The sequence below is a fragment of the Narcine bancroftii genome, chromosome 9 (assembly GCF_036971445.1).
Source record: "Narcine bancroftii isolate sNarBan1 chromosome 9, sNarBan1.hap1, whole genome shotgun sequence".
NCBI lineage: Eukaryota > Metazoa > Chordata > Chondrichthyes > Torpediniformes > Narcinidae > Narcine > Narcine bancroftii.
This window is the reverse complement of record NC_091477.1, coordinates 46,630,022-46,655,282: the sequence shown is the minus strand read 5'-3', so window position 1 is coordinate 46,655,282 and position 25,261 is coordinate 46,630,022. Positions and strand designations below refer to the sequence as shown.

The window sequence follows — 25,261 nt, the reverse complement described above, 5'->3', positions numbered from 1 at the left end:
ACGTCTAAATCTGAATCTAAATCTAGAATAGAGGCCCAGGCATGCATGGATTCCTGGTCTTCCCAGAGCCTGCATATCTTTGGGATGAGAGAGGATGCCAGAGTATCCGAAGGAAGAGCAGATGGTAACGGGGAGAGCGTGCGTGTAAATTCCACACAGACAGCAGCTGAACCTAGGGCTCTGAAACTGTGTGGGCTATGTCACTGTACTGGATGGTGGGATGGGTCGAACATCCTAATTCCTCATCTTTAGATGTCCTGGACAGAAAGTCTGGGGCCTGTGCAGTAAATACCATGCAGTTTAACTCGTAAAATAAACTGCCTTTAAGCAGGAAGCTCCCCATAGAGGGAGGAGATGCCTGCCCAAAGTTCCAAACGCTTGGTTTCTAACAAAGCATATTATTTAACCAATTAATAAAATAATTCAAAGAAAATATACGATTTGAAAAGCTTTCTCGATTCCCCTGAACCAGTAGAAAATCCTCACAGGACATTGTAGAGCGTGTCGAAAGAATCAAAGGCTTGTTGATCCAAACCAAGGCTTTTATTTACTAGAAGACTGGAGCATATCACATGTTGGTCGATCAGTCCAGAATGACTTGGTCTAGCTAGGAGCAACCCTTTAAGACCTGCCAGTAGGCGTGGCTATGCTCTCAGCCAGTCACAGTCATCCTACATTACAATCGATACAGAAACGCATTGGTGATAGAATCTGTACTATCACTGACATAACCTGTCAAATATTCTCAGAATCTTATCATTCACCAAGACCAATTGTATTTTATTTTGCTTTTTCCCCCACAGGTGTCCAGGAGGCTAACCTTTAATTACTGATGAATCATTAACTCTGCTTTCTTCTCTCCACAGATGCTTGCTCACCTGCTGAATGTTTCCAGCATTTTCTGCTTCGATAACTTTTAATGATTACTGACCGCAGGACAATGTGGGTGGGGGGGGGGGGGGGGTGGGAATTGATACATACACTTTCAGGAGCACTGGATTCTATCAATTTTGTCCAGTCCGAAATGTCTTTTTCTCCCACTGATGCTGCTTGGCCTGTTGAGTTCAGGTTCAAGTTTATTATCATTTACTGTACATATGCAACCAGACAAAGCAGCATTTCTCTGGACCACAGGGCACACAAATTCACATATACCTGTACATCATTTCTCACACATCACATAATAATTGTGTACAGACATAAAAATACAATATAAAATAAATGTGTACAAATATTCTGTAATAATTTACTCAGATTCATTTCTGAGACCCAAGGCTACAGTTCATCAATCTCACAGCCTGTGGGAAGAAGCTATTCCTATAGAACACTACACCACAGAAACGGGCCCTTTGGCCCATCTGGACTGTTCCAAATTATTATTCTGCCTAATTCCATTGACCTGCACTCGGATCACAACCCTCCATATGCCTCCCCATCCAAGAACCTAACCAGATTCTTCCTATATGTCAAAATCAAACCTGCATTTACCACCTCAGACGGTAGCCCATTCCACACTCTCTCACCACTTTCTGTACGAAGAAGTTCCCGCCAATTTTCCCTCTAAATATTTCACTTAACCCATGCCCTCTAATTCTTCAGAACTGGAAGTTCCTCCAGCAGGCTGATGCTAAGTTTGCTTGCACTGAGACAGAGGTCAAACAGTTTCCTTTCAACACCCACAGAGTAAATTGCTTGCAGATAATTTCTCTCTGCCAGAGCACCCCTTCAAAAGCAAGCCTCTCATGATCTTTCCTGGAACAGATTGACAACCAACTGCTTTTTTTTTTTGGCCATTCAATTTCACTGAAATGATCTGCTAGAGTCTTTTGCATCTTTTCTCCCACGCCATCTGTACAATTCACTTGCAGCTATAAATATTAATATGTTATACACTGAACATTGGAGCTTTAATTCTCCCTTCTCGCCACTGATCAATAATTACATTAACTCGAGTGGAGATAAATTTAACTTAACTGCCTCCTACCAGTTCATTAGGTATTTTCAATGTTCCTTCATCAAGGAAAAAAGTTCAGTTCAAATCCAGCAGTATACTATCAAGGCAGGCAGTGTTACCATAGCAACTCAAATTTAGACCTTACTTGTAACAAAATGCTTATCTTTCCACAGTCCTATTATACTGAAACACTGCCAATCTACTCAAACATCATGGATGGTCTTTCAGATATTGGAAAAGGCTTTAATAAGACTGGAAAGATTTTGTTGAAGAGTGTTGCTGGATTAAAGACCCATGCCATTATGAATGTGTAAACTGACCAGTGCACATGAAAAAAACCCTGGAAAGATGAATTATTAAAACCTGCTCACAGGTTGCCCTTTCCTGCCATTATCAGGCTCATGACTGAGTTTCACATGAGTAAAATGAGATCTTCATTTGGAAGGCACGGTTAGCACAATGATATTACAACGCCGGCGATCAGGACTGGGGTTTGAATCCCACACTGTAAGGAGTTTCTACATTCTCCCCATGTCTGCATGCATTTCCCTGGAGGATCCGGTTTCTTCCCACCATTCAAAAATGCACCAGGGATGGCAAGTCCTTTGAGTGTAATTGGGCAGCATGGGCTTGTGGGCCAAAATGGCATGTTACTGTGATGTATATCTAAATTTTAAAAAATATTACATTTAACAATCTAAATTTAAACCCCTCTCGCTTCACCTTGCTTGATCAGAGAGCCAGGGGTCATTCAGCCTTTTTGATTTGTGTGGGTTTTGGCAGCACCTTGACATCGTGCAAAGAGTGACAGGTGAAGGATGAATGAACACACACCCACATGAGATTTCAGGTTGGAACCCTCACCATTGACAGTGGTGAAAGGATGAAGGACTACCCTTCCTCAGCCTTATTGTTACTTCTGACTCTTTCTCCCTAATGCAGTCCCCTTCAGTTTTCTTTCCAAGCTGTCCCCTTCCACTGTCCTGTCTATCCCCATTATAAACACAAAGCTGACTCCTGAATCGGGACTGAAACTCAAAGAATATTGGTTAGGGATTTGTAATCTGGTCACCTTTGAACCCCCTCCAATTAGGCAGAACTTAGAACAGTCCAGCACAGAAATAGGGCCTTTGGCTCACTGTGATGAAGGGCTCGTCCGAAATGTTGGTCATGTATTTTTATCTTTGCTATTTAAAGAACATTGTTTGACCTGGTGAGTTTCTCCAGCATTGTGTTTCTACCTGATAGGCTGCAGCAAGTAAGATGCTGGTGCATATGTACATTGTACAATGAATATGACAATAAAATCATTATCGAATTAACATTTAGCAGATTCCTGAATAGAATGTCCAGGATGGAGAATATAGAAGTGCTTGCAATGATTAAAAAATACAATGTAATTTAAGGTAGCCATTTCGATTTCCTTGGAGAGTGTTCATTTAAATAAATGAGTGAATTCATGCCAGCAACTTTTTTATAGAAGATAGAACATGACAGCACAATTTAATCCTTCTCGACCTCACCTCACCTCATAAACCTCCATTTTTCTTTTGTCCATGTGCGCCCATTATACCAGCCCCACATCCACACCCTGTAATGCATTCCAGGCACCCACTACTCTCTATGTAAAAAAAAACCTACCTCTGACATCTCCCCTAAACTTTCCTCCACTCAGGTAAAGCTGGTGCACCACGTGATTCCGTGACCACATGACATGTCTCACTGCAGTTTTGTGAAACCACTTTAGAATATACTGATATGATTCGGAAGGAATTAAAAATTTTTTGGCCAGTTTCCCATCTTCTAGACGTAGACGTTTATTCTGGATGCAGAAGGACTTTATTTCTCAGCTTTGGAGAATATGGGAGATTTGAGAGAGGTATACAATATTATGGAGGGCAAAGAGAGGTTAAATGCTTTTTAGCTGAGGTTGGGTGAGACAACAACATGGGTTAAGGGTGAAAGATGAAATATTTTGGGGAACATTAGGGTGAACATCTTCACGCAAAAGGTGATGAGAGTGTGCCATCTGATGTGGTAATTGCGGGCTTGATTTTGACATGAAAAGATTAGATAGCTACATGGATGGGAGGGGTATAGAGGGCTATTGTTTGGGTGCAGGATGATGGGACCAGGGCCAGTTTCTGTACTGTCATTTTCTAGGCCCTTTGGTTTAAAGTGCAAACACCCTGCCACAGCGTTGCTCAGAAACCATCCAAAGCCTTTTGTTACATTATCCAAGTATCTAATCATCATATCCAGCTCTTGCCAAATAACAATTTTTAATTGTTTTCCTAAATCTCGCTGCAGTTGTGAAATGTTTCACATCTCGCTCAAGAGCATGGCATCAAGTTAATGGGCGCAAAGATTAAATTCAGGAAGAGGATGGAACCACCCAAGGCAAAGAAGGGAATTTATGTTGGAATCAGAGGTACTAAATGAATACTTTGTCAAGGAGAAGGGCATGAACATTAGCAGGAAGCACAATGTGAGAATGCTGGGGTATTCTTGATGCAAGAGGTAGCGTTGGGTCTTTTGAGGAACATTGAGGTGGACAAGTTCCCTGGGCCTGATGGGATGTATCCCCGGTTACTGAAAAGAGGCAAGTGGAAAGCTCATGACAAAGATCTTTGCATCTTCACTGGTGACAGGAAAGGTCCCAAAGGACTGGACAGCAATATTCCCTCTAATTTTTAGTAGCCAGTGTGCGCAAAAATCTTATGTAGTGCAAATTTTTTTCCCCCTGTGTCAAAAGTATGTGCGCACTGATTGCTTGTGCGAATATAAACTTGAAATTGCTTCAAGATCATTTTGGCACAGTCTATCTCTCATGTCTAATAAAACTGTATTGGCATGTTTTAATATAAGTATGACTGCATTCTATGAAGTAACGTTTTATAGTATTATATATAACTACATTATTTTAGGTCACTTACCTTTTATGTGCACATTAATGCCCTTTGTGCGCTGGTTGCCAAATGTGTTTGCGTGCACACACGTCCAGAGGGAACAGTGCTGGAGAGGGGCTCATAGAACCATGGAAACATAGAACATTTCTGCACAGAAACAGGCCCTTCAGCCCATCTAGTTCATTCCAAACTATTCTTCCACCGAGTCCTATCAATCTGCACCCAGACCATAGTCCTCCACATCCCTTCCATTCGTATACCTATCCAATCTTCTCTTAAACATTGAAATTGAGCCTACATTTATCACTTCGGCTGGCAGCTCATTTTTCACTCTCTCACCACCCTCTGAGGGATGAAGTTCCCCAGAAAGTTCCCTTTAAACATTTCACCTTTCATTATTAACCCATGTCCTCCAGTTCTTGGCTCACCTAATCTTAGTGGAAAAATGCTGCTTGCATTTACTCTGTCTGTAGCCATCATAACTATGTACACCTCACTTAAATGTCCCCTCATTCTCTGTTACTCCCGGGAATAAAATTCCATCTATGTAACCTCTCCCAATAACTTAGTTCCTCAAGTTCTGGCAACTTCCTTGTAAATCAACTCTGCTCTCTTTCAATATTATTGATATCTTTGCTGCAGGCAGGCGACCAAAACTGCACACAATAAACGTGGCCCCACCAATGACTTGTACAACTTCAACATAAAATCCCAATTCCTGTACTCAGTACTCTGATTTATGAGACCTATGTGCAAAAAGCTCTCTTTATGACCCTACAGCACCATTTTCTGTCTGTATTCCCAGATCCTTCTGTTCTGCCGCACTCCGCTGTTTGTAGTTTTTAAGGCTGAAGGGAGATCTGATAGGGCACGAAGACATGCATTTAAAGTGAAAGGTAAAAGTGCGGGCAATTATTTTTATGCAGAGAGTGGTGGGTATCCAGAATGGGCTGCCAGGAGTAGTGGTGGAATCAAATACACCAGTAGCATTCAAGCCGCATTTAATAGACTGATGAATATGAGGGGAATGAAAGGATATCTATCAGGGGCAAGCAGCAAAGATTTGGTTTGATTTCGACCCTATGTTCGGCACAGACACATGAGCCGAAGGGCCTGTTCCTATCTCATTACTGTACTGCCTACTTAAGATTTATCTAAGATTGCAGTGAGGTCAGCACAAAAATAATTCGATTGCAGTGAAAGTGAAACAGGTTTTATCACTCTGAGGCATTACCTGTAATCTGTGGTAAGGCTTAACAGTTCACTGAATGAACTTACCCGCAGGGCTGTGATTGTGGAGGGGTCTTTGATTCTACCGTCTTCATCCTTCAAGTTGTACCCCTCTGGCCTCTTGTCCCGTTCGCTGATCTTCCACAGTTTAACTGTCTTATCTATTCACAAACAGTTAGAACTGGGTTAGTCCTGTTGAGCTCATAACAGCCTTTGGAATTCTGACAAAGAGTTGTTGACCTCCATTTTTCTCTCTCTGCAGTTGCTGTCTGATCTGCCGAGTGTTTCTAGTGTTTTCTGCTCTTTATTTCAAGTTTCTAGCATCTACTGGATTTTCACTTTGAAATTCTAGCCTGCTCATTCAGATTCCTCTGCACAGCAACTAACATCGCTGAAAATCTGAGCGGGAAGTACTCTCCTCTTTGGAAACAAAACGTTTGCAGAATTCCTTGGAATGAATCCCAGAACATTTCTGGTTCATTGCATTCACAACCATCCAGGAACATGCCAAGTGAATTGTGTCATTGAATTGCACAGTAGAGGCCCTTCCTTGCTGTTCTTTGCCAACTAGGCCAGTTGAGGTCTCCTCAATGAAACCTCCTCCCCATTTCCACTCATGTATCCTCTCTGATCACTAAACCATGAAGGGCTCTGACCGATGATGAGGTAGGCTGCATTTCTAATGACTCTGCCGGAAAATGTCACAGGCACTGATAGCTTTCTGCCAGGTCCATCACTGCCAGTATGTTCGAAACCTGACCCCATGCGATAAAATCCCTGTCCGGTGGAGATGATTATGGTGGCACAGCTAGTGCAATGCTATTACAGCATCACCGACCTAGGTTTGAATCTGTCGCTCTCTGTAAGGAGTCTGTGACCTGAGTGGGTTCCCTCTGGGTGCTCCGGTTTCTTCTCGCTCTTCAAAATCGTACGGGATTTTAGTTAATTGGGTGCAATTGGGCGGCATGGGCCACATGGGTCGGAAGTGCCTTCTACTGTGTTGCAGTGTTAAAATCAAAATAAACAGGGAAATAGAATTAGAATACGGGTAATGCTGGGGTTTATCTCTGACCCCTACTTCAGAATGTTAAATGGTAGGAGAGTGAAGGTAAAGGTTCCATTAATATGTAACACACATGAAACTCTTTAACCTTTGTCTACCGTAAGGCAGACAGGGAGTCGCCACTTCGTCCAGCGCCCCCCACAGAAACCTACAGCACCTGGTGTTCCCAGGTGGTCTCCCCTCCAAGTACTGACCAGGCCTGAGCCTCCTCAGATGATCACAGGCGTATTTCCCAGGCTTTTAGGCTTGAGAGAAGAAAGGAGTTGGGAAATGGGGCTAATTGAACAGTCGGGTTTAATGGGCTAAGTGGTTTCTCTCAGTGCTGCTAGATTGCGAAAGGAACAATAGCTGAGCCATTTTAATTAGCTTCACCATCAAATCAAATGGCACCCTCAGGCAGACCTAACCTTTCCCGGTCATTTAAGGTTTTGTTCATTCCTATAAACACCCCACGCAAGGCAGCAGACCCCGTGACTTGTTAATGCTATAATCTTCTTTAACTGCAGATTCTGTCACTTTTACATGATGGATGCTCGATACAGGAGTTGATTTGCAATGTTTTTATCTAGATACATCTCTTCAACAAAGCATGGAAGCTTCTGAGGTAAATTGCAATCATAGAGCAGGAAGTATGAACATATTAATGAAATATTAACACCTTGCTGAGGTTTTACAAATCGCACCTTCCTCATTATGCCCAGTTTTGCTTCTCCACCTTTTTGCACCCTACCACAATCCCAGGACAGGCCAAAGCCAATCAGAATGTATGTTTAAAGCAAAGTTACTGTTGTAACATAGGCAGCCAATACGCATACAACTTCCACAAAGACCAAGCTGATGATGACTAAATAATGTGTTGTTTTTAATGTAATGTGAATAAAGTGATGCCTAAACCTCCAGTCTTTCATTTTTCATTCTAAATAAGTGCCAAGTAATGTTTTGGCATCTCAGCTTAGATTTTAATGGTCAGAATCAGGAAGAAAAATTGAAGCAGCAGATCTCTCCATCTGGGGCAAGAGCACAGCAAGCTGATTGATGGGGGTGAGGGACATCTCATACTTTGAGCAAACTGCTTCCAGCCTGTGCGGAAGTAATTCAGTTACTCCATTTGTCACCCCTCAGAGGCATTGACTCAGCCCCTGCCCATGAATATTCTGAAAATGTAATTCTCTCCTTTTGCCCCATCCTATCCCCACCTTGTGACTAACACCATCCTAGACAGAGGTAACAGCTGGAGAAACAAGCCCTCGATCCTGTTGCTTTCTTACTGACTGTGGAATGTGATTATACAGCCTGTGACATCACCCAATGGGGAATATATCACCTCCATTCATGCCTCTGGAGAAACTCTTATCTACACTCAAACACTTTTTTGGTTTGTAACTCTGCAACTGTTGGCATCTGTGCCACCACAACCTTCTTCTTTTTGTTTCCAGTGCACAAAAGTTTTACAGGTTATGAAGCATCCAAGGAAAGTAATTGGCGATCAATGTTTCGGGCCTTTGCTCTTCCAAAAGCCAAAAGAAGAAGGTGGTGGGGGTGGGTGAAGCACGGGAGAGCCTTGGTAGATACAGGTAGGTGGGTGAAGAAGAGAAAGAAGATGTGGTGATGGGGAGGGGGCAGAGGGCTGGGAAGGATGCTCTCTGATAGGAGAAAGGAAAGGAAGGGATGAAGAAAGGGAGACAGAGGGATGAGGGAAAGAATGAGAACAAGGAGAGGGAATGAAAGAAAATTGGAAGTCGATATTGATGCCGTCTGATTGGAGATGGCCAAGACTGAATATATGATGTTAAACACAAAAGTCTGCAGACTCTGGAGTAAAAACACACAGAAATGCTGGATGAACTTAGGCGGTCTCACAGCGTCCATAGGAGGAAAATATATATTACTGACAGTTTGGGCAGTAATATACCTTTACTTCCTTTGGACGCTGTGAGACTGGCTGAGTTCCTCCAGCATTCCTGTGTGTTTTGAATATATGGTGTTGTTCCTCTAATTTACATGTGGCCTCAACTTGGCAAGTCACAAGGCCACGGACAGGTATGCCAGTGTAGGCCCAGGGAGTGGAATTGAAGTGGATGGCCACTGGGAGGTCCTTGCTGTTGCAGCAAACAGGGTGAAGGTGCTCAATGAAATGATCTCTCAGACTGCGCCTAGCCTGATGTAGTGGAGATTGCATTGGGAGCACTGAATGCAGCAAATGAACCCTGCATATTCACAGCTGAAACATTGCTTTACTTGGAAGGACTGCTTAAGGACCCCCCCCCCCCCCCCAAAGTTTAAGGCCTGAATGGTAGTGAGGGAGGAGGTGTAGATGCAAGTGTAACATTTATTGTGGTTCCTCCCCCCTCCCCCACCTCGTTCTCTCACTTTCCCACACCCTTGTGTAATGATATGGATTTTACATAGTCATTGGCTGGTAAAGGCACGGGCTGGCCCACCCCCTGATGACACTCTCCCCTGGACTCCTCCCCTGTGGCCTAGGCCATAAAGGTTGTGCCACCTCTCCCTTCATACAATTGCACCAATTAACCCCATAAGTTTTTTGAATATCGGAGGAAACTGGAGCACCTGGAGAAAACTCTATCGCAGGTCAGGATAGAATGTACAAACTCCTTACAGTGAGCGATGGGTTCCCTAGCTTGGATCCAGGCCAGCTCAAGTCTTCTGTACAATAAAGCCTATCGTTCCCCTCAGTCTTTGTCCTTGTGGTTATTGGGGCAACTGGTAGTGCCCATCACCTTGTTTCCCGATCTCCAGCTCCCAACCCATTCTATTCTTTCCTCGTATCAGAGAGAATTTTTCACAGTCTTCTACCCCCTCCCTTAACACCTCTCTGCTAATTTCTCTTCTTCCCCTGCCCATCTACCTGTATCCACCAGTCACCTGCTAGCCTGTGGTCCTCCTCCTTCCCGCCCATTTGATTCAGACATCTGCCTGATTTTTTTGGCACACCAGAAGGGCTCAGGTCTGGAATGTCGACTGCCTTTTACTTCCTACAGATGTTTTGTGACCTGCTGAATATCTCCAGCACTTGTGTACTGCACTCAACCCAAGTATCTGCAGACCTCCTGTTTACCTTCTGAGCATCAGTACAACCAAATCAAATGCAATTCATTTCCCAGGGTTTGCTCATTAAATCCTCCAAGGGATTAATCTCTAATCCCCAAAATCTTCAGGAAAACCCTCAAAGGTTTGGTAATCTGACTTAAATCTTCAGACTGTGATTTGAGAAAAGATTCATTTTGTGTGATGTAGTGAATTGAAAGTGACAAGTTTTTGACAGCCCCTCAGGAATAACTTCACTACAGCAGACTGAGCTGAGAATCTTTTGCCTTGCTGATTCCCAAATTATAGAAAACTCTGATTCCAAGCATTAAGGGTGGGAGCAGAACAAGGTCCCAAAATGCAAGTTCCATCATGGCAGTTTATTTGATGCATGCATTTAAAATGTTAAAGAATCAGTAAACTAGATGCAGTAATAATCTGAGAGGCACTGGACTTCAGTGACACTAGACTGGCAGAATTTCTGAACTTTTGTGTGCTCCTGTTAATATCACAACAAGCTTTACTTTTTTATAATGATACAGCACAGTAGAAGTCCCTTCTAGCCCATGAAACACACGACGTACAATTGCACCAATTAACCCCATAAGTTTTTGGAATGTCGGAGGAAACTGGAGCACCTGGAGAAAACTCTATTGCAGGTCAGGGGAGAATGTACAAACTCCTTACAGTGAGCAATGATTCAAACCCGGGTTGTTGGCACGGTAACTGCTATGCAAACTGAAACTGGTATATATATACACACACTAAAAAAATGATTGGTCTCTTTTTCGGAAGATGAGCGAGTTTAAATGAAGTAAAGGAAATGAGACCCCAGTGAGATTCAAGGGAGCCAGGGAAAGTGAGCTGTTGGGATTTTCCAATGAGGATGATCATATTTTTACCCCCCTGAGAAAGTAGTTCTTCTGGTGGGTGAATCCAGCACAAAAAGGATTCAAATATCGGAGCTGAGTTACTTGAAGAAAATATGAACAGGGACAGATCACCGAGCCCCTCAAACCTCTCCTGCCATTCAAAATTATCTTGATTGATCTGCTCCAGGCCTTGATGACCCCTCTGAGCCAAATCCCCACAGTTCTCAATTCCCCAATCTTTCAAGTATTTATCTATCTCCACCTTGTATATTCAATGATCTGGCCTCCACCACACTTGGGGGGGGGGGGGGGGGGGGTAGTTACAGAGATTCACTATGGACTGAGAAGAAAATTCTCTGTGTCTCGGTTTTAAATGACCAGCCCTTAACGCTCAAAGGAAACAGGGACAAATGAAGAACTCCTTCCAAAAACACAATGGACTGTGGACCCACTGGGAGCTTTCTCATCAGACCAACAGACTTTCTTCAGGAGCAAAAAACTGCAGATGCTGTCAATCTAAAATAAAAATGGAAAACACTGGAAATATTCTGTTGGCCAGTCAGTGTCTGTGGAGAGTGGAGTAACAGATGAGGACTGGAGTAACTCAGTCAGTGGACATTTTGGGTCAGATCTTTCAAGTACAAAACTGCAGTATCCAAAAGTAACATACACCTCCCAATTATCCTTAGGACCTCAAGTGAAGTCATAATTTTTATTTTTTAAAATTTAGACATATATTACGGTCACAGGCCATTTCGGACCATGAACCTGTGCTGCACAATTAACCTACAACCCCCCCCCCCTCTACATTTCGAACGGTGGGAGGAAACCGGAGCCCTCGGGGAAAACCCACGTAGACACTGGAAGAATGTACGGTCTCCTTACAGACAGCGTGGGATTTGAACCCCAGTCCCGATCGCTTGAGGTGTTGTGCCAACCGCGACTCCAACAGTGCTGCCCCGTTTGTTACTTTGTAAATATTCCAGGAACCAGCTAATGACAAAATACTTGTTCCATTTACAATGCATCATGAACATTAATTTCCTCGAACCTACCGTTGGTTGAGAGAAGGAAGTAGGCTGCATTCTGCTGGGGTAACCACCTAATTTTATTGATCTTCTCTTCAATCTCCAGACTCTTCAGATAATCAAATTCTGGTTCATGGCTCTGGAAAGTGCTGTAAACATTGTATTCTCCTCTGCGATGTGACTGATTTTTACTCTGCAGGAAAATAACAGAAGGAATAGGTTATCCACAGTACCAAAAGGAAGATGCAAACATGGAGCATTTTATTTTGATTAACACAACATGTCAGATTTACAAGTACAATTTCTGAAAGATTTTCGAGGCAGACAAAATGAAGGCATGGATTCTCTGTATTCAGAACGGCCATCAAGGAGTTAATCAAGAAAGTCTGCAGAGACTGGGGTCGAGTATTATTCACAAATGTGCTGGAGAAACTCAGCAGGTCATGCAGTATCTATAGGAAGTAAAGGATAAATAATGTTCCGAGATTGGGCCCTTCATCGAGCAAAAAATCAGACAGGGACCTGAATAAAAAGGTGGGGGAGGGTGGGATTGGAGAGGAGGGATGAAGGGCAGTAGATGAGAGGACATAAGTGGATACAGGTGGGCGGGTAGAAGAGATGGGGAGAGGATAGCTCTCTCATAGGAGAGGCAAGGGAATATGGAACAGGAGGATAAGAAAGAGGGATTGGAAAGAGAGAGACTCGACAGAGGGGTTTAATGGAAGTTGGAGAAGTCGATGTTAATGCTGTGTGGTTGGAGAGTGCCAAGATGAAATATTTGGTGTTGTGTCCCAAATTTGTGGGTAGATTCAATTTGGAAGTGCACAAGGCCATTGATAGACATGTTGGTGTGGGAATGATATGTAGATTTTAAATATTGAGCACTGGGAGGTCCTTACTGTTGCAGGGGAGAGAGTGAATGTGCTTCACAAAACAATCTGTCAGTCTTCATCCAGTCTGCTTGATGTAGAGGAGGCTATCAGGACCCCATTTATACTCAACCTATTTTTCTTCTTGCATATTACCTTCTCCCTCTCATCATTTCTCCTGACCCAGGGGGAAAATACATCGGCCAATTAACGTACCATGCAAATCATGTTCGGTGACATCAATAACCAACACCACAGCAACATCTTGAACAGCTCACATTTTTTAAGCATAGTGACTCTGAGCAGCCTATGTGCTAAAAGTTGGGTTAGGAAGGGTGGTGATGCTGATGAAACCAAAGTTCAAAGTTCAGAATTATTGTCAGATTACATACCGTATATACTCATGTAAAAGTTGAGTTTTATAAACCATTTTTTAATGTTAAATTTATGGAGTTGACTATTACATGGATACTATTTTTGACCGTAATAAGTTCTTGGGTCATTCAAGGCAATGGGATCTCTGATGGGCAGACAGCTGGGCTCAGGTAAAAGTCTGCGGTCGAGATATTGGGAGCTCAGTGGGGTGTCATGTGATGTTGTGAAGGAACACCATGCACCCTACTGACTCCCGAGGGATTTATATAAAAAAGTATATATTAAGAAAAGTTAAAAAACTACTCAAAAGTTAGTCTAAAGAGACTTTGGGGTTGGGCCTGGGCGAGAGTCCGTGGTCAAGATATTGGGAGATCCGATGGGAGGGTGGATGGGCCCAGGCAAGAGTCCATGGCCGAGCCATCAGGAGCTCAGATGGGCAGGCAGCTGGGCCCAGCCGAGAGTCCGCAGTCGAGATGTTTGAATCTCCGATGGGTGGGTGGCTGGGGCCCAGGCAAGAGTCCACAGTAGAGGCATCGGGATCTCCGACTGGGTGGGCGGCTGGGGCCAAAAATAGGTGGGGGTCGACTTTTAAATGTGATATATGGAAAATGCCAGACATTTGGGCCAAAATAGGGAATCAACTTTTATATAGTGTCAATTTTTATGCGTATATATGGTATATGATATCATATACAACTATGGCATTCTTTATCCTGCAGGCCAGGCAATATTTCTACTTATTGGTAGTGCAAAAAACCGTACTCAAAATAAGTATAGAAAAAAAGAAATGTAATCAAACTGACTGTGCAATCCAGAAAAAATATGAATATTCAATAATAAATAATGCGCAAAGTCTTTAAGTGAGTTTCTAATTGAGTTTGTTATTTAGGAGCCTGATGGTGGAGGGGTGGCAGCTGTTCCTGAACCTAGTGGTACGAGTTTTGTGTCTTTCCTGATGGCAGCAATGAGAACAATGCATATCCTGGGTGGTGTGGAACCTTGATAATGCTGCTGCTCTCCGACAGCAGTATTGCATGTACATTTTCTCGATGGTGGGGAGAGTTTTGCCTGCGATGTCCTGGGCTGCGTCCTCTACCTTTGCAGGGCTTTCCGCTCAGAGGTATTGGTGCTCCCATAGCAGATTAAGGAAATCAAAATAATAACATCACAAGTTAGGAGTGTTTTTAATTTTTTTTTAAATTTTTCACACTATGAACCATATTAACCAAAATACACACAAACATTTCCCTCTTGAATATACACAATGTCATTTTCTCCCCATTTTCCCCCTCCCTTCCCTTCCTCCTTCTCACCCCCCTCCCTACCCACTAAACATTCAACATATACAATGCAATAAACCCATTAAACAATGTCATCACACAATGAAAATAAACAAGAAAATTGTGTCATCTACTTTTACACAGTGAGTCAGTTCATTTCATCTTCTTCTCATTCAGTCATTTTAGGGGGTGGAGGTCCACGGTAGGCCCTCTCTTTTGTGTTCCATGTACAGTTCACAAATTTGTTCGAATACTGTGATGTTATTTCTTAAATTATATGTTATTTTTTCCAATGGAATACATTTATTCATTTCTATGTACCATTGCTGTATTCTCAGGCTCTCTTCTGATTTCCAGGTTGATATTATACATATTTTTGCTACAGCTAAGGCTATCATAATAAATCTTTTTTTGTACTTCATCCAAATCGAGGCCTAGTTCTTTACTTCTTATATTACTTAGAAGAAAGATCTCTGGATTTTTTGGTATGTTACTTTTTGTGATTTTATTTAATACCTGATTTAGATCTTCCCAATACTTTTCCACTTTCTCACGTAGAAAGGAAAAAAATAAATTACCAACTACCAAAATTATTATTGACACAAAATCAACTAATTCCTTTCACAATAGATAACCTTTCCTTTAGAGAATGGGAGAGAAAAGGGATTAAAAGAATAGAAAATTGTTTCTTGGGAAATAATTTATTATTATTTGAACAAATGAAGTACAAATATGGAATAACTCATGGTACAATGTTTGCATACCACCAACTGAAAACCTACTTAAAGTACAAAGTGGGAAGCAGACTGAGATAACCAGAAGGAAGCAGCTTTGAATATGTGATTACAGACACAATGATAATTAAAAGATTTATAACAAACATGTACATCAAACTGCAAGAGAAAGAGAACGATGAAATAAGCTGTAAATCCAAACAAAAGTGGGAACAAGATCTAAACATAAAAATAAAAAATGAAAAATGGGAAAAGCTATGCTCCGGAACTATGAGAAATACAATAAACATGAGGTTATGCATGATACAACATAATTGGTTACACAGGCTATATATCATGCCCCAAAAGTTAAATAAATGGGACCCAACAGTATCAGATAGATGTTTTTGCTGTAAGAAGGAAATGGGAACAACAGTACATGCAATTTGGGATCCTCCACTTAATGTAGAGATGAAACTCCTCAGGTCTTCTGAACCTGCCAGCAGGTTAATCTTGGCCAAGAGGTGTTCCACATGATATTAAGTAGAGTCCAGTTTAGAATCTTGGCCCTCAAAACAGAGGCTTGTGGCAAAAGCTGATCTCTACCTGGAGAACAATATTGCTGGATGGAATGTGAAAGATTTACATTCACGTTTCCCTCATGATCATCTACAGATCTACTGCAATACACAAATTTGTTGGAGGAACCCAGCAGATCACACAGCATCCATAGGAGAGCTACCCTATTTTTTAACCCTCTGACCTCTTCCTCCATCGCTTCTCAGATTATTTTACTCTTCGACCCTCCCACCTGTATCCACCTATGACCTCTTACATGTTAGCCTGTGCTCCTGCCCCTTCCCCATCCTCCCTACTCTCCTCTCCTCTTCCCCTATCCCCACCCCACTTTATTCAGCTATCTGGCCTTTTTTCCCCCTTATTCATGATGAAGGGCCCAGGCCCGAAACTTTGGTTACCATTTACTGCCTATGGATGCTAGATCAGTTGGGAAGGTGCATCATGGACCGGAGAATGGAATTTAGAACACAGACTGTAGAATATTAGAGCACAGTAAAGGCTCTTCAGCCCATGATGTTATGCCGACCCATATAAACCTATTCAACAATCTGAAACTTCCCTACCTCATACCCATAATGCTGACAAGCATGAGGGGATGTTCTTTGGTAAGTCAAATCTGGCCAGGACTTACACAGTGAATGGTAGGGGCCTGGAGAATGTTGTAAAGACAGAGACCAGGGGCGCAGGTGTTTTGTTTCTTGAAAGCACCAATTCAGGTGGACATGGTAGAAAGGCATTGGGAAACTTCATTTTCTGGATGACACTAAATTGGAAGTAGGGCAGAGGTGATTCACCAGGATGCCTCTGGAACTGGGAAGGTTTGAGTTATAGCGAGAGTTTAGATAGGTTGGGGGTAAAGAAACTCTCCAGATACTGGAGTCGAGTACAGTACACAAACCTGCTGGAGAAACTTAGCAAATCATGCGACATCCCCAACATAGGGCTCAAGCCAAAAATGTTGTCTGCCTTTACTTCCTACGGATGCTATGTGATATGCTGAGCTTTTACAGCACATTTGTGTATTCGAAAGACTGGAACTTAATTCCCTAGAACTTGCAAAGAGAGCATTCCAGTGCAGTAATATGTGCAAGATGGTGTGTATCCCTCACCAAATGGATCCCCAACTTCCTCACTGTTCACATATTTCAGCCATGAAGGGATGAGATCAAGAAAAGGGCAGTAGGAATGTCTCCCTGATGCTAGGAGCGACAGATAATATCATAGCACATTGATACAGAACAGGAACATGGCCTTTGGCCCATCAAGCTACAACTCTGCTGCTTGTACTTGATAGATCTCTTTTAATTTTCATTGGTCTATCACGGGGTGACTGACCTTTTAATTTTTAATTTAGACAGACAGCACGTCAACAGACCATTTTGGCCCATGAGTATGTTCAGGCGGTGTAGGTTAATTTGGCAGCATGAACTCTTGGGCTGAAATGTCCTGTTAATGTGCTATATGTCTAAATTAAAAATTAAAAGGTTGGCCACCCCTGATCTAGTTTCTTAAATGCTACTGTTGTATCTACTTCCACCAGTACCCCTGGCAGCCTGTTCCAGGCACGGGAAGCAGAGATTTGAGATTGCATTATTCAAACACCCCAAGTTAATTTTATAGGTCCATGATTCTTCATTAGAACTGGGGAATGCTGTATTTCGATTCTGGCAATGAGGCTTTCTGTAAAAAAATATTCCCTGAACATCTTCCTTGAACTTCCTCCCCCTCTTGGGTTTGTGGGCTGGAAGGATCTGTTACTGAGGTGTATCTCTCAATTTAAATTTTAATTAAATGGTATTGAGGTAAGCATCAATCAGATAGAAGGATATGAATGGCCTACTCCAGGGAAGTGCATTCCCACCCACACTGCCTTCAAATGAACACATGCTACTCTCAAACAAAAGGTTGCACTTCCAGCTGCCTCATTGCCAGAATGCAAATATAGCATTACCCAGTTCTGATGAAGGACCATGGAACTGAAAGATTAACTTGTTTTTTCTCTCCTCACAGATGCTGCTCAGTCATGGACAGGTGCGCTCCTATATGGTGTCTGAATAATGCAATCTTATATCTCTGCTTTCCCATCAGCTGTGATTGTGCCAACGCTCTCAGACCTCCATCTGAGCCTGTCCAAGGGAGCTACACCACAGGGTATGATGAGCTGTCAGGACCTCTATCCAAGGCGACATCTTGGAGCATCCACTGAGATGGGCGGCAATCTTCTTCTGCATACATTCCCTGTCTGCTCATTAGGTGGGACTTAGCTTTGAGTCAGAAAGTTGTGGGTTTGTCCCACTAGAGAGACTTGTGCAGAGAATCTAGGCCGAGGCCAGAGGGAGTCGGATGTGACTTTTAAATGAACCTCTATTTGGTCTCCTACATGGGTATAAAAACTGGTGTGACATTGTTTGAGATGAGCAGGGAAGTTCTTAGGCTGTGCAACGATTTCTCCTCAAAGGTGATCAATGTTGCTTGTGGGAACCTGTCGATAAAAAAAATTGTGCAAGACATTTCACGCTTTACAACAGTGAACACTGTTCACTGTTCTCCGATAGCCAGAGATTTGAAAGACGGCATAAAAGCAAACCAGCCATTCTTTTCAGTTTGTCGATGCTTATAAATGTTACACAAATCAGCAAAGGGGAGAGGAGAAGCTAGGTTAAATGTGTAGGAGCAGGTGTGGTGAACAGAAAGATCAGGTCCCCCATTTACTAGCCTGTGAAACCCTCTGGATAGCCCCCCACCTAAACGCTTGTGAGAACACATTATTAGCTCCTGTCCCTGGAGAGAGGCACTGTGTGGTATACCTTCCATTTTCTGCAGAGTGACACTTGTGTTTTCTGGTACAAAGAATGGAACTCCAGGACAAGGATTAGTGCATGTTGTGAGCTGATTGATGGTGACACAAATGCCCAGGGCTATTCTCTGATTTGACTGCTGGCAGCAGGAAGTCAGTAAACACAAGTCAAAGACCAAAGAATGATACAGAAAGGCTTGGCAAGTCAAAATAATAAATAAATAGGCTCTCACTCCAGCCATGTACTCATTCAGTTTTGAATTCTTTATCTTAAAGTCTCACAGCGCTGAACTTTCAGCTTCCTGCAAAAGTGAAAATAGAGAAGAGAATATATCTGGATGCAGCATAGAAAAGATGATGCATGTTGGTTTTTCTGCAAGAGGATTTGAACTGAAGATGTATTGTTGGAATTATATAGGCCCCAAGTGAGACTGCACCTGGAGAATTGTGTCCGTCTGGTCTCCATCACCAAAGAAAGATTTACTAGGGTTGGGGGAATGCCACAGCATGGCCTCCTGCATAGATCTGGTCTGCTATTTTTGGGGAATGGGTTTCTAGGGTCTTTTTTCTTTGATTCCTTTATTATCAAGTCAAGCTGAGTTTATTGTCATCTGATTGCACAAGTACAACCCAACGAAACAGTGTTCTCCGGTCCTCAGTGCAAAACACCTAAACGCAACCAGACAGAGAACAAATACAGACAAACAATACACATGCAGGACATGTATTCATCTGTACAAATAAATAATTAAACTTTCTTCCATGAATATGAGAGTCTCGGATGGTTAGTGTGAGCAGTTTCTTTGGTTGTTCAGCATTCCCATTTTCCGTAGGATGAAGCTGTTCCTCAGCCTGATGGTGTTGGCTCTGATACTCCTGTACCTCTTCCCTGATGGGAGAAGCTGAAAGATGCTGAGTGCAGGGTGGAAGGGGGTCCTCAATGATTTTGCACGTCCTCTTCAGACAACGATCCTGGTAGATCACTTTGATGGGATCCTTTTGGCTGCTCTTATGGTCCTGTGGATTGACCTCTGATCCATTTCTCTACAGCAACCATACCACACTGTGATGGAGCCAGCCCAGACACCTAAGAGGTTCAAAGCCAGTGGCCAAGGAGGCTGACGGAGCTCAGGTTCACCACTGGACCAGACAGGAGGCTGTGCAGCTAGGATGAGGTGGTGGGATCTAATGGACACTCAATATCTTTAAAGGGCTTCTCTTTCTCTTCTTGGTTGGGGCTCTGGACTAGTGCCATCTCTTTATGTGTCTTTACAGGCAAATAAAAGTGAACACTTTTTGTTTATTTATATACATGGCAATAAAGGACCTGGAATCTTGAACTTCTCTGTTGCATTGTCCAAATACCCATTCATTTTCACCTGTGAGTAAAGAGCTAAAAGCAGTGGTCTGGCTGGTGGGGGAAGCTGACACTGAACTCAATTGAATTGATTATTGGCACATGTACAAAGATAACAGTGAGACAATTTGTTGTGCATAATATCCAGGCAAGTCAACCTATTCTTAAGTACAAAAAGTTGTGCAACATTTAACAAAAGTGCAGAGCAATGTGTTCCAGAAAAAAAGTTTAGTTAAAACCATGTAAGAGCTGAATTGTTTTACCAATGGGGGTTCCATTCAGGAGTCTAACAGCAGTGGGGAAGAAATTGTCCTTGAATTCAGTGGTCCAAATTTTCAAACTCGAGCATCTTCTACATGATGGTGGTGGGGTAGGGTTGTGGAGTTTAGAAGAAAGTGTGAACTGAGGTGGGACGGGTCCTTTAATACTTTCCCGAGGCACCCTGTCGGTGGAGGGGAACTTGGTTTGTCCAATCACTGAGCAGTTTCTTATGGTTTTTGGCTGTTCCTGTCCAAAGGATCTGGACAGGATAATTTCATTGATGCATCTGTAAAAGTTGGTAAGGGACATTGGGATGCGTTGAGTCTCTTTCAGCTTCAAAACAAATGGAGACGTTGGTGAGCCTTCATGGCCGAGGCGTCAACGTGATTTAACCAAGGCAGATTGCCAGTGATATTTACCAATTGGCTGTGTAGCTGTTTGCTAGGTCTCCCAACTATGAGCAGTCAGCACATTGGCCAACCCTGCTCCATTTGCAACATGTATCACCCAAAACCAACTATAGGAAGTCTGCTCCAGACTAGAGAGGTTCAATCCAGTCCAAATCCTGACTGAAATTCATGTTTAGCTATGTACAACCATCAAGCTGGCTGACTGTTTTATTATGTACCACACAAAATAGCCAATGACTCCATAAGAAGGAAGAACAGAATTAGGCTATTGAGTCTGCTCTACCATTCGAATCATGACTGATGCATTTTTTTCCTCAACCCCATTCTCTTGTCTTTCCCCTGTACCTTTTGACACCTTTACTAACCAAGAACCTTTCAACCTCTGCTTAAAATCTACCCAACGAGAGTCTCCACAGCCAACTGTGAGAATGAATTCCACAGATTCATCACCCTCCAGCTGAAGAAACTTTTCCTCATCGGGGCGGCATGGTTGGCATAGCAGTTAGTGCAACATCTTTACAGCCCCACAGATCGGGACCAGACTGTGATTTGAATCCTGCGCTGTCTATAAGGAATTTGTATGTTCTTCCCATGTCTGTATGGGTTTTTTCCGGGGCTCTGGTTTCTTCCCACCATTCAAAACATACTGGGAGTGTAGGTTAACGGGGTGTAAATTTGGTGGCATGGGATCATGGGCCAAAATGTCCAGTTACCGTGCTGTACGTCTAAATTTTAAAAAATCTCTGTTCCAAAAGGACATCCTTTTATTCTGATGCCATGACCTCCGGTCCTGGACTCTGTCACAATTGAAAACATCTCGCCCAATCTCAGTCAACAGTTAATTAGAGAGAAAGGGTTGACATGACTTTGAAAAATCTCATGATGTCCAACATGATTTGCAACTAGTGAAATCTTTGTTATACCACAGAAAATACTCACTCAAATTCTGCAAGAGCAATGCATAAACAATGAGATATTTGGTTGTTTGGAGTTGGTTTTGAGCTTGCAATTGGCAAGGAAACAAGGGGCAAACCATTTAAAAATAGTAAAATGGGATGTTTTATGATGCCCCAGGGGAAAAAAGGCTCAATTTTTAGTTTTCACACTAAGGTTCTGCCTGAAAGCATTGGTTTATATTTTGAATCAAGTTCCTGGAACAGATTCAAACTCACTGTTTTCCAACCCAGATTCTAATGGTTTCCTGATCCCACTTTCTTTGCATGAACACTTCAGAAACCACAGGCTTGCTTAATGAAAGAGAAGGCATGCTCAATTTGACAGCTACAAGAGATCTGTCAGTATTAAAAAGGATATTAAAATGTGCCTCACAAGAGCCTGAGCAGAGAGAAGTTAGTTTGTCAGATACCGAATACATTTTTCCAAACCACTCTGAGGGAAGCTTTAAGTTCAATAACCATGCGGCTTGCAAATCAGCAGGATCCAGGCTATAGGAACAAAAGAGACATGCTGGTTTTTCAGTGCAACTCACCTCCTGCTCCCTCTGGAATATTACAACACGACCCCCCTTGTCTCCCGTTGCGAGAAGTTCTCCTGTGTTGTTGAATTCTACCGTAGAAATAATGTCAGCTGAAAAATAAAAACAAAGACAAAAATGCAAGTTAAGGCATTTGTTTGCATTAAATAGGTAGTTCAGCCAAACCTCTCGCTGCAGTTCAGACTCTATTTTTCGAATGCTCCATACAAAATCCCTGCTTTGCTGGCCCTTCCCCTGCACCAGAAGTACTGCTGGGGGTTCAAGCTGCAACTCACCACCATCTACTCAAGTGCTACAAATGTCAATGACTCCAGATCCCAAAATATGAATAAATTAAAAGAAAAAATCCCACTGAGCAGCTGGCAGCGGCAGCGGGACACCCACAGCAGATGTGCAGTGAGGGCAAGAGCCCGAGAAGGGAGATGAGATCGCATGCCAGGGGCAGAAAAGACTCCCAAACATCAGGCTCTTTTGGATCTGACATAACATGCTATCATTTTTATCAAGAAATTTTCATTGATCTTACTCTGTCTTTGTGAGAACTTGATGTCACTGATCAAATTAGATATTTAAGACTTAGTCAAATATTACTATTACCGTTGCATTTTTTTGCCTTACTTTTTACCAAACCTGCAAGTTTCAAGCTAAGAATGCAGATAGAAAAGTTTGAAAGCTACACTGGAACCAGTGTGTGTGTGAATTGTCGGAGGCACCCAGGAGACTGCAGACACTGGAAGCTGAAGTCAAACACAATCTGCTGGAGGAACTCAACGGGTTGAGCAGCATCAGTGGGAGAAAAAGAAATGGTCGATCGAGTGCTGGAGAAACTCAGCAAGTCACGTAGCATCTATGGGAAGTGAAAGATTTTCCGGCTTGAGCCCTTTGTGAGGAATGTGGAAGAAAACAAATGGGACACCTGAATAAAAAGATGGGGTGGATGGGGGGGAGGGGTGGGTTGAGGAGAAGAGGAGGTAGGAGGAAGGTGGATGTGTGGAGCACAAGCTAATAGGTAGGAGGTAATAAGTGGATATGAGTCGGAGAGTAGTAGAGAAAGAAGCTGAGAAGTGATAGATAGAGTACAGTGGGCTAAGAAGGATAGCTCTCCGATAGGAGAAGAGGAAGGATGGGGAGCTGGAGGAGGGAAACAGAGGGGAAGAGAAAGGGAGAGATGGGGGGGGGGAGAAATGGAAATTGGAGAAATTAATATTAACACTGCCTGATTGTAGACAGTCAGGACGGAATATAAGGTCTTCCTCCTATTTGTGGGCCTACATTAATAAATCGATTGCCAGTCACTCAGGTAAGATTTATATCCCTGCATTATACAATTTCCTTTTAAATTTTTACTGATTATCACAGTGAACTATGCAAAAATCTGCTCTCAAGCTGCAATCAATAAAAAATAGAAATAAATAACAGAAATATATGATCTTATTTGTCAAAGTTATTAAAGGTAAATAATTTTTATGAGCCTCTTATTTCTAAGTGGGAGATACAATGTGCAGGTAATATACTTTGTAAAAAGAAGCCTACAATAGTTAACTTGTATACCTCTACAACTGGGACGGCTAGTTGCATGAACTCAAGGTGAGTTGATGTCTTTGTGACACCGATCTTTGATTGAAACAGCATTACAGCAGGCAGTGCTGCTGCCTCAATCTCCAGCAACCTGGGTTTGATCCTGACCTCCATCATCGTCTGTGTTTTTCTTTGTGACCCCACTTGTCTCCCCCTAGGTTTCCTCCCATCTCCAAAAGACCTGCGGGTCAGCAGGTTCACAGGCCGTTGTCAAGCTGCTCCTGGTGTTCATGGTTGGGAGGAGTTGATGCATGAGAAAGAGGGTGCAGGGGAAGGTGGGGTTGATAGGATTGCTCTGAGAGCCATCATAGGCTCAATGGGCTGAATGGCTTCCTTTGACACGAGAAATGGGAATGTGGGGCAATAAAATAGATGGCATGGTTAGCGTAGCAGTTTGTATAACGCTGTTACAGGGTTTGAATCTGGTGCTGTCTGTAAGGAGTTTATACGTTCTCCCTGTGTCTTGTGGGTTTCCTCTGGTTTCTTCCCATCTTTCAAACTTACGAGGGTTACAGTTCAATTGGGTGTAATTTGGTGGCATGGGCTCATAGGTTGGCAGGGCCTGTTACTGTGCTGCATTTCTTAAATTGGGAAGGGTAGCATTAGCATAGAAATTGGTGGTTCATGGTTGGCAGAGGTTAGGTGGACATAGGGTTTTTGCCTTGATGTGTCTCAGTATGCTTCTACAATTAAATAGGATGCTCATGTTACTGGGGAAGGACTGTCACTGGGATTGTATCGGTGACCTGGGGAAGAGGGCAGGCTAGATTTCCAGAGCCAACAGCTGCTATCAAAGGCAATTAGTTACCTGTAGGCTTTTCTTTGAAATGGAGATGGACAAAATTGTGGGGTGTGGTTAGCACAGCAGTTAGCACAACGCTATTACAGTGTCAGTGACGCAGGTTTGAATCCAAGTTTGTACATTGTCCCCGTGACTGTGTGGGTTTCCTCTGGAAGTTCCATTTTCCTCCCACATTTTAAGGACCCACAGAATTACACGGTTAATGGGTGCATTTGGTCAGAGCAGGCTAGTGGACTAGAAGGGCCTGTTTCCATGCTGCATTTCTAAATTAAAATTTAAATATTCAAAGAGATACAAAGACAAAAGAGGAACACAAGATATGCAGATGCTGGAGTCTTGAGGAAATAATAGGAAGCTTGCAGCATTCATGGAGAGAAACAGACAGTCAACAACTCGGCTTGAGACACTTGCTCAAAGTCATTGCCCTGTTTTGAGCTGAGATGGTCCTGAGTTGGAGCAGGATGTCAGAAAGTTACTGGAACAAAAACACCCAACGACTAGCAACGTAATTACTTAACATACACATGAGGCAGCCCTCCCTGGCCACAAACAGGGTTTTGAGGAATTGATATTAATCACGAGGCAGATCTTCATCACTCTTTGCTCCTCTCCTTCCCCTTGCTCCTGTTTATACATAGACT

General features: G+C 42.8%; 1 protein-coding gene across 6 annotated transcripts in view; it reads right to left on the bottom strand.

Annotated features, from left to right (window-relative positions):
* The window catches only part of LOC138743494 (serine/threonine-protein phosphatase 2A 55 kDa regulatory subunit B beta isoform), a 220,026-nt gene that overhangs the window by 77,194 nt on the left and 117,571 nt on the right, over positions 1–25,261 (bottom strand). For all 6 annotated transcript variants that reach the window (XM_069898969.1, XM_069898972.1, XM_069898973.1 and 3 more), the window contains 3 exons: positions 22,235–22,332; positions 12,132–12,297; positions 6,142–6,254 (listed from right to left, as the gene is read on the bottom strand). In XM_069898969.1, coding sequence (XP_069755070.1) covers positions 6,142–6,254; positions 12,132–12,297; positions 22,235–22,332 — 377 coding nt within the window. The remainder of the gene's footprint in view (positions 1–6,141; positions 6,255–12,131; positions 12,298–22,234; positions 22,333–25,261) is intronic.